Here is a 14356-nt window from a genome sequence, read left to right on the forward strand (position 1 = left end):
CTCTGGAGATGAAAAGAAAAAACTACATTTCTCCGAACAATAACTACTTTTTCTCATGGACTCGTGTCTACGATGCTTAATGTGGGTCAACGCCCGAACATGATCGTTGTTACTCCTGAGAATGGATATGGAAAATCGACCACGGGTACTTGGTTTCACATAAACAAATTGCCTTTTACCAGGGATTGTTTTAGGGTTGAAACCACTTACTCGGGGTATCTTAGGTTATAATCGTATGCATGGCTAACCATTTATCGATATTTAGGGTAAGAGAAATCCCTGATCAAAGGAACGCAGCTATAGTTCCGTATGAGAAAATATACAAGCCATCAACGCAATTGTTCTTACCGTCGAGACAAAATCGTTGAATAAAAACGGAAGCAAAATAACACTGGATGTATATTGATTTGTGACAAAGCTGTGAAACTCACCTAATCGGTTTCATGTCCGATAATACCATCGTACCCTCTCTTACGGCCTCTTACGGCAAGGCCACAAGGACTAATAAGCCTTATTGTAACGTCAAAATTATGCAATAGTTAGGTGTCCTTGGCATCGTTCCAATACCTTAAGTATTACAGTAAGTAAACAAGCTTTGAATGAGGCATGTTTTTGTACCTGTGAGTCTGTACCTAAATATGGGTTCTCGACTACTTACCGTTAATAACCCTGCAGGCAGACATCCTCTAGTTTCATCGGTTTCGCCGGTAGACGGAGTTAAGCACCGACTATTGTTCGCTTACTGTCGTTTGTGGAATAAGAGGGAAATAGCATTTCTGCAATTTGTGACCCGAGAGTCCAACATGGTTCCAAGAATTTGGGGTGGAAATTTATAGTATAAACAATACAGTTCCTAGCAGTAGTCACATCTAAGGACTGCAAATCTTTAGATGTGACCGCATCAGGATACAAAATAATTATATTTACTATATTTCTATTACTATAACTACAAATGCAATACATAATTGACCTCTTTCTAAAAATCAGGAACTATTGTTTCTCATGACCGATATGTATTATATATATATATATATATATATATATATATATATATATGGGTGCTAATGTTAAATTTCGAGTTGGTAAACGCGTTCCGGTCGCTCGTGGGTCAGCATTTTTCTCTGTACCGTACACGTACCAGTATTCTCCGCTAGACCTTGTCTTCTATAATGTCGCGAGCGAATGCTCTGTTCCTACTCATTGTGCAATTATTTGCCGAGCTAAGTTCGATGAGAGAGCAGAAATTTGCCTTCGGCGGTACCCAGACCGAATTGGTGAAGCTTACAACAGAAACAATGCCTGCTTTAGGATAAAACGAATGTGTGAAATATCTTCGTATTTGTGTTCTTCTGCTGAATTTGTTATATCTGTATTAATGTTGGAAGCATCAACAACAACAAACGATATACTAAACTATTAGAATATATCAATAAGACAGCATTTTAGAACCAGGACATAAAAGCCTTCTGCTTGGCATTCAATAGATAATCTTCGAAAAAGGCCTGTTGACTGTTTACAGCACGATAGAAATTTCTATGCAAAACGTGCCAACAGGTTAAGCGCCTAGCTAATAAAAATACTTCTTATTAATTTTCGAGATTCTTCTGTTCTGAAATCTGTTCTTCAGAAACTTTTGTGCCTTTAACAAAAAGATACCTGGAAAAATGTTGGTGTCACTATGAGGTAAATCAACATGAGAATAGACTAGCAAATGATTTGTTATTATGTATACGATTCTTACTGTTTGTATGTGGTGCTTCAGTACATGCACTTATTTGGCATGGATGGTCTGCATTAGGACCAGGGTTTTTGCGCTTTGAAATCAATGACCGGTTACAACTTTACGAGGGCAGTGACACAAAAGTATCAAATTGGTGTCAGAATGTCCGATATTTGTTACTGTAAATTCCACATACTTTTCTGGTCCAGAATCAGAGCAAATGTTTATTCTCGCCGACCGCAAACGGGGGTTGCTTTGCTAATTTACCTATTTTAATGATTGTCTTGCTGATTGCTCTCATACTCCAACAATTCACGTTTAGCCAATTTGATATGGATATAGTCGTACGCGCCTGCTAAACGTGAATTGACGAAAACTCATGTTATTGACCCTGTTGTTTATATATATATATATATATAACATGTACTACATGCTTTTCCTTTGCGTCATTTGGAGTATACGTACAGAGGATTTCTGCCTTACTCTTTGGATAACGCGAGCAAGCGATTTTACTAGCTGTAGACCGTAGTGCTGCTCCTTTGTTGCAACGCAAATGTTAGGAGTATCACTTCTTTGCGCGACTTTACATGGCATAGCTTATCAAAAAAGCGCATTATTCTAGGTACGCTATGTATCAATACGAGCGTAATGGTCCCGAGCGGGTCCAAGAAGGTGTACTTGCGACGTTCAGTATAAACTTCTTATAACGGAATTATCAGTGTTTGTCGGTATTGTTAAATCTTGAACAAGCTATATACACAAATATATATAAAACGATAACTGCCCATGATGAGTAATAACATGCTTGACGAAGGACACGAGTCTTCGTTATCAAAATATACTTTGATACTATCAGGTGGTGGGAAGTACGCACCGCAGTATCTATGCAAACGGCACTTTACATTTTTACGGCTTGCCTGAAACTCGAGGGGTGCTCTTTTATCACATTTACTGGTTACAAGGGTGACTCACTGTTTCGCCGCTACCTGACAATAAGATTGTTTTTCTGAACGTTTAGGCTAACAGCTTCCTCTCACAGAAGCTGTGGATTAATCATAATTATACATGTAGCAATATGGTGCTGGTTCCTTTTAATAAGAGGGTGACAAGGTCGTGAGGGCAGCCACTTATCAGTGGGTTGTCTAATGTCATATATCTGACATTGCTGTACTGTAACGCAAGGCTGATTTGTAGCAGGCGAAAATACTGGATTTCGTGGAGAAATATTAATCACGTTTTCCATTGAGTCCTTTCATTTTAGGGCGATTTAGCTGAATTCGCGAAGTGTTCACGAAAGCTTCACCAGTAAGTTTCAGTACGTTAGTCATTGCGTGATGTTATGATGCAGCGTACAGTAGACTAATCTTAAAGCACATACCTAGGTAAGTTTGGCCGATTAGATGGTGTAGATCAGTCGCCAGGGAACAGTTTACTATTGATCAGTGTTGCAACAATATTCCTCAGAAACCTCCAACAGAAAAATAGTAAGTTATGTTTCTTCTCTACCTGCCCTGTGTCTGAAGTGGCCTTTTAGCTAGAATGAGGTGAAAATACATTCACCTCCCTTTAGGGGCCTGCCTACGCATAACAAATGGATTACTATCTGATGAAGTAATTGTCTAATAATGCATACAGTTAGTTACCTCAGTTCTGCCCAACAGGTGGATCTGAAGGATGAAAAGACTATCAGGCTCGGATTACTATGTAACCAGCTTACTTTGTATGCACGTTTATTAAAGCATTTTTCAGGTAGTTGAGGAAAATCGACGGAGTTTTATTTATGATAAGGTTACGTTGATTGTTATATGATGATTCTAGATCGTTTAAATTTCGCAGCTCATATCATAAAGTTTCTACTTCTACAAGCATATATATATGAACGCTTTTTGAGAATGCACTTCAGATAGTAACATCGTTCTACTCTGGCCGAACATTGCCGTACTTCACATGCATTAGAGTAGAGCTGTCTAAAATGGTGCTAAAGACGTTTGCTATAGATGCTCTTTACGAATCAAATCGGAATCAGGCTTTTTATTCCGTTAAAGTCTACCTAAAACAACTATCATCCCTTACACCCTAGGAAACTTCAGAAGAGTTTTCTCGACTGTGTCCCATATTGCGAGCGGAGGCTGATCTCATGCTGCTGTCTAAACTACTTGTCACAAGGAACGGGGTCTTGACTGGTTAACGTGTCTAGGAAATGTTAAACGAGTATCTTTTTTCGATTGTCACCATCTTGCGATCAGGCCTTGACGCAGCCAAAGGTCTATATATCCTCGATTGAAAGAGCGTTTAAATTGAAAGAAAATTCTTTTGGGAAATTTCCTGAATGAATATATTTTATATTAAATTATACTGCTGAGTCTATTATAATCCCGGATCACTCGTATCCTAACCGCGTCATTTGGTAACATTTCAATCTCTTACTTTTCCCGTGTTTTTTTTTTTGCTGAACAAGGATTTTTCTACGAGGTTTCATACGACTGTTTCAATAATTGCGTATCCCTGATAGCCCTTTGTTTCTAAACTACTCTTGAGGGGGTGCAGTGTGAAAAAATAGCGATCTTCATACTTGTTCAAATAGAATACAAAGGGTCAGAATAGCAATTTCGTTTGGAATATGTATAAACCCTAGTTATGCGAGAACTTGGGGTCTCAGTTCGAATTAAATGCATTGTAAAAAAAAAAAGCCTAATCCTATAGTTGAATCTCAGAGTATTTGTCTAATTTCGAAACTGCGATCGGTTCCCAACTTACACGTGCAACTTTTTATGTTCGGACCAGTCTTAGTTCATAGGAAGACCTAAACGCTTGCATTGATTTACCCATTGATAAGCGTTGCGGGATCATTTTAGCGTTGAGGGAAAGGTAATATTGTCTTAGTTTCAAAATCGGATTAGCTAACGCTTCACGGAAAGGCCAAGACGCAGGCTTCTTCAACTTGTTGAACACACAGATCACAAACCGATGCAAATCAGAGCTTCTCTGTTTTCTCGAACAGAGAAAGGGAGATCAGCGTACATGCCCGCCCCATATAGTTGGGCCAGTTGCGCGAACACAGAATTAAAAGAAAGCAGAACGGGGCACAGTCGAACGGAGACTCTGCAGATGCGTGTAATATGAAAATTAATAGAAATGGACGATGTATATATTCATGTATACAAAGCGCACGATTATCGCATCGCAGAATAAGTAGTCAGCCAATTATAGAAGCTGTTGGCGCCACGCGAGCGTACAACGACTATGCCCCTGAATGTCGTTTGACAAATCTCTCAGGTACTGTTTCCAAAAAGGCGCGGAACTTGAAAGATGGCTTTCCGTGTTATACGTAGCAGATACTACTGATCGAAACAGAAATTATTTTTACAAATTATAATTGAAGTATCGAAGCTTATGGGCCGCATCGGTTTGGAAGGAACGGACATCTTGGCATGATCTCATGTAATAACAACTGTATTAATAGACTACGATGAACGTTTTCTGCCAGATCTTAATGGCTCTTAGCAGAATACGTTGTTGTTTTGGATGCTATTTGTAGAGGGTACTCAAGAGCAGGCTGACTGTAGGTGTCGGTAGGATGGTAAGCCGTCTCCTTTTATTAATCCTGCCTAAATCTACTCGGCGGCTTAGCTACTCATGGGAACGGTCTGTTCCATGTGTAGCAGGCCTTAGCCAGGTTACATTCGGCCACTCCAAGATTGAGTTTGGCCGTCAACCTAATCAAAACCAAGTAAATGAATTTTAAGAGTGGTCGCGGAGCTGCGGCTTGTGATATTATATCTCTTTGGTTGATCGCTAGTTTACCTAATTAAGGTTGCTGCTCTTGTCTTATGTCCACGGTCTTTCTAGCACACTACAAGAGGACTGAGAGAGGCTTTCGTCCTTTACAGCCTTCTTTGCCGCCGTACGACTTTGCGACTGACAGTTGCACTGGATGCGGCATATAGGGTGAGCACAATCTAGGAGAATCTCATTGTGGAGAAGTTTGAGTAATTGAATCGCTCTAAGGCGTTATTCTTCAAAAGGGCCATGGGATTACACTAAACGATCCGTAGAAATAGACTTATCTGTTGGCGGCAGTCCCGCTGTTCGACCAAAACTTCCTTCGCCTCCATAGTATAGCGATAAGTTCAGCACCCGGGAAAAAACAGGGCAAAATTTTATTTCGAATGCTATGAAACGGGGGCTATGACGGAAGAGACCTCCCCGGACGCAGATTTTCCCAATCTAACAGCTATGCGCTGTGCGGAGAGCGGAGTATGTAGTAGGTTTAGTAAAGCTTGTGATATGTACTCAGCAAACTCAATCGATCGGCAGCCTGGCTCGGTCACGAACAAAAAGCCAATAACCAATGCATCAAATGCTTGCACTCTATCTGTCTAACGATTAGAAGCAGACAAAAAAAGCATCATTGAGAAGTGGCGCGAAATCGAATCCCTTTCAAACGTAGATAATTTGATTGCGGGGGAAGCGCGTTATATGATTATAGATATTGTAGAAAATCAGATCGCAAATTTGATGTTGTAAACAGTCATTTTAAATCGACTCCCATAGTTATTAATCGATAATTGCGGCGACTATCCCTATTCCTATCTATGCTAAATACGTTTAATTACGTGCAAAAATTTCTTTTTACCAAGAAAAATTCTTTTACCAAGATTTAATACGTCAAATAATACAATTAGTTCTAGTCTAATGGCAACATTCTGGGAGGAGGTAATAATAAATAAAAAACGATATCTCATTAACTGCAATTAGATCTTAGTTATGGGTTTTTTGTTTTGACAAAATTTTTTTTAAAAAACAAGGTTTTAAACAAATTAACAACGTTGTTAACATGGTTTAAGGTCATCGATTTTTTTACCGTCTTATTATTTTGGGCTGTTTTCTTTGTGATTTATCGAGAGTACGAATCGACGAAGTTCAAGAAGTTCCTGAAGATTTCGAACCTGCGATCTGAAACACCACACCGAAGTAAATGATTACTACACAGTTGCAGAGGGTCATGCTCATGTGGTGGACAAAACTTGTGGAAAATCCGAATCGATTGTATCATCGAGCAGTACCTGACACGAGCCACCATTTTGTCCTACGTAACGAAGTATTCACGTTATACCTGTTTGTGCTAGCGTTTCTAACGTTCGTAATAGAACGCCAGAGTAAAGGCAGTTTTCAACACGAACACCTTCATCTCATTCGTCAATGAATAGGACCGGAGCCATGAGAAGGAAAAGAAAAGGAGGAAAAAATAACGATACTAACAATTGCACCTTAACTGGTTTAGTGAACCGAAGTGATTTTAGGACGTTTTTCAAAGAAAAAATCTATATAACGTAACGACAAGCTCGAATATACGTACTGATTAAATATGATGATATCGGCTAGCAATGCCGTTGGAATTCTACAATGCATCCAATTTACGCTGTAGAACTTTATGCGTTCTTGGCAAGGCAGGGTTTGAACTCACCAATGTATAGCAATCAGTAAAAATCGGTTATGCCTTGATATTGTGATCGCTAACGCGTCTTTGCAGAATGGATTAAACCCCGCTGTACCTGTCTTTATTTACTCAGCTTCGAACACGAGACGCCCACATTAACAGTTAAGAATCGAGGCTTCCGCTTATTTTCTTTAGTTACAATCGTAGGCGCATTCAGTTTTCAATCACGCCACAGCTGTCTGCTGAAAAATGTTTGATACCACGTATTTTATGGCCATCTAAAGGGTGTATCGTTGTTCCGAATGGATCCTAAGGAGACGTATGTGGTCTGCTCAATTTTTGCTGAGCGAATAAAAGCCGTTACAAAGTCCAGTGGATTTCACGATATGCACTTAGCAATCGAGTAGATAGGAGAAGAGCAACTGGATTAGGCGAAATTGGTCAACGGTCAAAAACGATCGTAGAGTAATAATCGTTCGTTTACACAGAAAATTTTTTTTATAATGCCCTTCGTTTTACTGCCATCGCGAGTAGAAGATTCAGGCGCATGTTTTCTGCCAGAGCTGAAGCCATTGTCGCCAATGGTTTGACAAGAGAATCATTTTAATCGTAGGAAGAAAAGATACTAGGAGACAATGCTATTACCAGAATTCTACGCTTAGATATTTTATAGGAAAGTAATAACTACTTAAAATTCGTTTGGTAAATCTATTGTCTTATAGACATCATGGATGCGAAGCTAGCGTTAGCACGGACCCTCGGAGCAGACGCGGCATTTAATGTTAAGAATCATTCTGATGAAGATATCGTCAAAGATATTCGAGAAGCCCTAGGTGGATATCCTCACGCTACTCTAGAGTGTAGCGGCGCAGAGAGCTGCATTCGACTGGCAATAAAGGTATGCAATAGAACTTAGTAGCTAAGAGCCATATTGTTAGTAGTTAACAATATGGCTGATACTAGAGATCATCCGGTTCCTAAATTAGGCGATACGATGTTAGAATCTTCGCTTCATAAACTTCTGACAGGATGCGCTTTCGCAAGTTTTCATATTGCCCTATTCTATTCGTTAATTTTCTGCTGTGCATAAATTTGATCAGCCGAAGCGTGCGCTCCAGATATTCCGGGTATACACGAACTGATAAAGAATTTCAAGTTCTGATACGGAGTATCTCTGTTGAACCTAGTGTCATAAGCGGCCGGAGAGCAGACGATCCATAGAAGTAGTTGGAAACAGCTGATTCTAGTAAACGGTACTTACGGAACTTGCGTGATTAAATGTGCATGGAGTGCATTCTCAAATAACAGGTGGGGCTTGTACCTTACAGCAGTCTGATCTGATTTGCTCTAGGCATCACCGCTGCGTCTGGTAAAATTTTGTTATAAATCGATCTATATATATATATAGTGTGGAAGCAACAGATGCATGTAGTCATACGACAAAGCAGCTGGTAACAACAGTAATAACGCGCTAACAATAATAGTTTATCAAAACGGTCTGGAAGACGCTGACAGCCCAACAAAGTCAACCCAAATACTGGCACAAAGACGGCTCTTTCTCCAGAGATACGCTGACCTGCCGCTATGGTGATAATGGATGCATTTTGTGAGAACTAGCCGGGATAGTCCCTACTAATCCTTATAAGAAGTCAAATGGCACCAACGTCCAACGTGAGCCACCGCTAAAATGACACTTACGGTTGTTACGAGACGAGTTTACAACAAATTATAGCAAAAGAGATTCGTGAACTTTTATGCTATGCACGCTGACCGAACAGGGTGAACTGACTGTTAATTTTTCTGATCTCTTTCATTCATGCCGGACATCACATACGTCCTGCACAAGTAATTAGGCGTGTAGGAAGATGTACCTAGCAGTTGGCTTGCACCTAGCAGTTGGCTTGCAACCCCCAAGTGTTATAAACAGCTTGGTACATTACTTAATTTACCATTAGCGATTGAAATCGCATTGGTCACCTCAAATGTGATGATCAGAAATTAATTTCGTTTCCTCTTTAATGATAGCAGAAAAATCAAAGGGGAGAAACTTGAAATAAGTTTCTTGAGTGTAAGCGATCTCCCGATAAGCATCATCGTCATCGCCATAATGGGTCGGGTCATTGGCAGTGGTATCCTAGCTTACCTTTAGTTTTTTTTCTTTGGAAGATAAGCAAGAGCAAAAATCTCTTGCACTTATGACAAGGTAACGAACTAGGATGTTTCTAACTAAATAACCGACATTCGTCAGCGATCGGCAAAGAAAATCTTGTTGAAAATGTTAGTTGGGTGAAAAATGTAACATGCTCAATATATAATGCTATAGTTATTTGTAAAACATGTAATCCCATTGACAATGGTACCGAGTTTGTGTCATGTTTTTTTTATTTTTTTTGTTATATACATGTTTCACGTATATATATATATATATATATATTGCATTAAGGCACGCCATTCCTACTTCACCGTCGGTTCAGATAAACTTTTGAAACAGTTACGAATAAAAACAAAGATTAGACTGTACAATTCTGGAAAATATCGTGGGACGGTCGAATATAGCTTTTGACCTTTTTAGTGGTATTGACTTAATGCAGATATTTATCTGTAATACGTTGCCTATGCAGACTAATACCGATCTATTGAAGTGCGAAGAAGACATCGGAGAGGAAAGTGCTTGAGTGTACAAGATCCACTTCTTATATAGACCAGCAAAGCATGTTGTGTGCAGAAGGCGCAAAAGAACTGCGGCTTTAGAACAAAATTAAGAATTTCTGCCTTAATGCAATGGGATGTCGTCGTGCTCCTCTGACACTTCCCTTCTCTCTCGTTCCTTTTGGCGCATTTCAACCTTTAGAGTGCCAAAGCTACTGTGAACATTGCGTGCCCTGAGACTAGGCCGCCTGTAATACAGTATATACGTGTATAAAAACGTATGTTTTGTATTATGGACATCCTAAAGAAGGTATCCCTAATTCACTGCGCTCTCTCACATGTTATACTCGTTGTATGCAGCATTCCTATAGGTTGGGCTCGTTTCGTCGAAGCAATGAAGGTAACGATTGTTGCTATACTACGAAAGAAAGGACACTGGTGTCCACTGCCCTTTGGTGTCCTCTCAGAAATCTGCCGAATACCATTTCAGTAGCGAATGACGTTTTCTGCTTCGACGGTAATATTAGAAGAGGGTGGAACAGACACGCGCATCGGTGCGCCCATAGGCCCTTGACGCTGTAGCTACTAATTACACGACGGATCTATACCATCTAGTTGTATTGCTGGTTCGATATAACTTCGTCTATGATTACATTAGTGCAAAAGATATTGATATTGCACTAATGTAAAAGGAACAGACCACACGCACAATACAAATTCTTTCCTATTATTTTGCGATAAATACCGGTATGATGACCCAAAATGAAGAACGACAGAATTGTCCAGTACGCGTGGTACCGTGTGACTACACCGGAGCACGTTGACAAGGACGGAGAGCCAGGGGTCGTTATCACGCCTCGTCGACGATGCACACCGTGACTTCATTAAAAATATATAAAACAATTATATCCATACTCACTTTCAACTAGGAAAAACGGTGCCAACATCAAAATGCTGAGAAGCAATCGCGCATACCGAAGCATAGCTGAAGAACGATTATACAGCTCAGGTACCACCTGAAAGCTTGATAAATTGCTGTTGGAATATACGGATGTCCTTGCAGTGACGTTGAGCATTCAATAACGGGAGGTTACTTACACAGGAACGTGGCGGCGAACTACGTACACTCAAGCGTTGGTCGTAGGGCATCCATATACTGATCCTTTGTGCTTTTGTAGACACAGTCTATCGTAGGGTGATTCTAACCATGAACCTGGCTCATTCCAGGAAAATGGGGCCGTAAAAGACAAAATACGTACGTACGCCATCACCGAAGTAGCGTTTACGTCCCTAACAAATGGGATAGTAACTTCATCTCATTTACGACTGCATATAACACAGTCCCAGTTGAAGTGGATTTATCCGCATCTTCCCCAAGTAACAATGTCATTTCGAACAAGCAAATCGTTTGTGCAGTTCGCTACTTCATAGTTAGCTAATCATAATAGTAATAATGCGGCAGGTTTGTGAGGCATTATTACACTTCTGATTTTTGACCTCAGAGTTTCGGACAATAGAAAAAAACGTAACTCTTCGGCGGTTACTGGACGAATCTAGATAGGGAACTATCAAGAGCTACAAGTTCGGCGGCACATTCAATTTATTCCTATTCTCTATATTGATGAGCTATGCGCGTAACGAATATCTATGTACATAAAAGGCAGGGTGCAGATTGTGGGTGTTACGTGATGCATTGCAAGCTCATACGTTCTAATAGAACATTACACAATAATAGTTTGAATCGGCTTAAGAGCTTCGATCGAGAGTCCGAGTGTCGGACACGGAAGTCAGACTTATTTCTGATGACTTCTTAGAAAGCAGAGGCCAACATTTTTTAAAATTCAATACCATAACAAACAACGAAGGATTTCAGTCGAACGTAACGACAGTGAAAGTAGGACCATTTTCGTATGATAGGTTTACACGGATAAATTAGATTTATAGAAGATGACGTTCTATGTATTTATAGGACAAGCAAAGAAGTCGAAAGACTTGTAGCATAATCTTTCAAGAGATTATGCTACATGAGAGAGAGGAGAAAATCACAGGAAGTCTTTAGCTGTATTCGAATAGCTTGTGTAGTCATACTTATCAATTTATTCCGGCTTATAATAACGGCAGTATTTATAAATGGTAACCGGTAAAAATAATTACTGATGTACGACTGCTGTGTTTTGGGCAAGCATTAGGTTTTTGCTAGCCAGAATTAGGGGTGACGACGGTAGCCCCGTTGTGCGTTCCTGACCAAAAAGATCTGTATCGGTCCCATTTCCGCTCCAGGGGTAATGACCCCATCCGCCTCTGAGACACGTTCTCACAATAATTACGCTCCGCCGAGACTGTTGCGGTAGCCCTGGCTAACAAGAGTTGGTTGAACGCGCCCCTAAATCTACATTCGGTTCGTCTATAGACTCGCGTATAGACATGCAGGAGGCAAGAGGTGCTATAGACAGTTATGCAATCACTGATAGCAAGACCGTCTAATCGTTGGAAAAAAGCACAGACATAGATTCACAGTGTGATCGACCACATCAACGTCCCGATAACGTTAACCAGCGGAAATTTTACATAAGCCAAAACGCAAACTCGTCCACTAGGTTCGTCAATGTTCCCGTAATATCAAACTTCAAGCGCCTTTTGTAGAGCCATTTTTACAAATACTGCATACTGGCAATATAATCGTGTACGGGAGACGTAAAAACGACTTTTTAGTTAAATCATTGATTCGATCAAGCATTTGTGGTACAATGAATACATAAAACTTTGCGTTCTAGGTCGGTAAGTCAGATGCACCAAACGGACATCCTATAATGCCTACTTCTATTATTATTATTACTATTATCACATTATTTTCTGTTACATAAAATAATGTGACCATTTTTGGGTTAAAAAAATGTCGATTGTGCCTTGAACATCTCTTCATGCTGGTAAAACGTTTTCTTTTTTTTCGGCAATGGGTTCATTTGGGTGTCAGGGGGAACTTATCCAGTTATTCGCACTAAAGTGCCATGCGGTTGGTCCTCACAAATAAAGCGTATAACATTACTAAATGATTTCAATTGCTAACTATTGTTTACAAGTATATAAAATTAGGATTCCTGTAGCCCTAATTGTATCTATTCAGCATAAACCGCTGCTCGAGTAAAATAAAGTAGGCATTGTTTTAACAGTAAAGCAATTGCTCATGACACGCCAGTGGATAGCTATCTTGCTTGACAGTCTAGTTTGTATCGAATATAGAAAACAAATCAAAAGATGCTGAAGCTTTGTGTGGCATTGTACCCCTCTGTACCAGCTGTCCCATTGTACCAGCTGCTGTTACAATCCGCGAAAAGGCCTGTTCCTGTTCAAAACGACATAAAGTACATCAGCGCTTACTAAACATAAGTGGTCGGTTTAAGTAGACCGCGAGCCCTTCTTAGAAATTTCGCCGAAGCTCAGGTCACTCAGCGATCCTACCTCTTGGATTTCATTATGTAAAAAACTATCCAAAATTATAAGATCGTTTTGCCTGAAACTAATGAATCAATGGTACATCTTATAGACTCTCAAACTCGTCTCAATACTCGCTCGTCAATCTGATAATGGCTTAATTTCAAGGATGTCGAAAATTACAAACAAATCAACTACCAGTAAACCTGTAATTTTTTTAAAAAACCTGCCAGGAGGAGCTGAACTACTTGGAACTTCGCCTTCCTATTATGCTTGGGGCAATCAAACTTCATGATGTGCTCGATTATCAAATTTGTCGTTTGGAGGAGGTCTGAATGCTGCAAAAGGTCAAAAAGTTCTATTATGAGGTGTAGATGAAATTCAAGTTAGAAATAGAAGAGGATGGAGTGGATGAATGACTGGAAGAAAATAGGAGTATTAGCGGGAAGAGTTATTAGATTAAAATCTTAATGTAATTTTTAGAAGATACTTCTATTCGGTGTCTAGAATCATTGTAAAATGCAATTATGTTGTACGTAAAGTTTATTTTATCCCTCAACACATATATATATATATATATTACTGCACATACTAGACTGTCTCCTAGACAAAACAGATTTATTACATGGCACATATCTATTTCTACTTCACGTTAAAATTTGCTCGTTTATTTTGGGTGGCTGGCGTACCCTCTGTACTTTATGGGAGAATTGACTTCTGAGGATCCAGGTGTAACTGTTCAGCGACTTCGACATCCAGCCTCTTTCCTATCAGTACCTTTCCATGCGGACCCATGTAACAGATTTGAGGAGCGATCAACTTAATAGATAACCGCCGCTAAACATCCGCGAATGTTCTACGAATCCCAGAAACCCCGTCAACTCCCACGACCTCTCATTCCCCAGTTCCCTAAAGGCTTTCTCCGTTCTTGTCGATGCTTCTCACTGTAGCGTCGCAACGCCACTGCGACAACCCTGAGGTTTGAAGTTTGCCCTGCATTGTCGAATTGCGGACATATAGAACTTCTATTAAATTTCTAATTAATAGAAGTTCAAGATGATAATACTAAAAAGCCGACTTCTACACATTCGAAAACTTTACCTACTACATATATA

The 14356-nt window shown here is 39.9% G+C and overlaps 1 protein-coding gene across 6 annotated transcripts in view; it reads left to right on the top strand.

The window, feature by feature from the left end:
• LOC111244465 (sorbitol dehydrogenase-like) overlaps positions 1–14356 on the top strand; it is a 56745-nt gene that overhangs the window by 31340 nt on the left and 11049 nt on the right. For all 6 annotated transcript variants that reach the window (XM_022791641.2, XM_022791642.2, XM_086978760.1 and 3 more), the window contains one exon: positions 7883–8058. In XM_022791641.2, coding sequence (XP_022647376.1) covers positions 7883–8058 — 176 coding nt within the window. The remainder of the gene's footprint in view (positions 1–7882; positions 8059–14356) is intronic.

Source organism: Varroa destructor, unplaced genomic scaffold (assembly GCF_002443255.2).
Source record: "Varroa destructor unplaced genomic scaffold, Vdes_3.0 BEIS01000002.1, whole genome shotgun sequence".
Taxonomy (NCBI): domain Eukaryota; kingdom Metazoa; phylum Arthropoda; class Arachnida; order Mesostigmata; family Varroidae; genus Varroa; species Varroa destructor.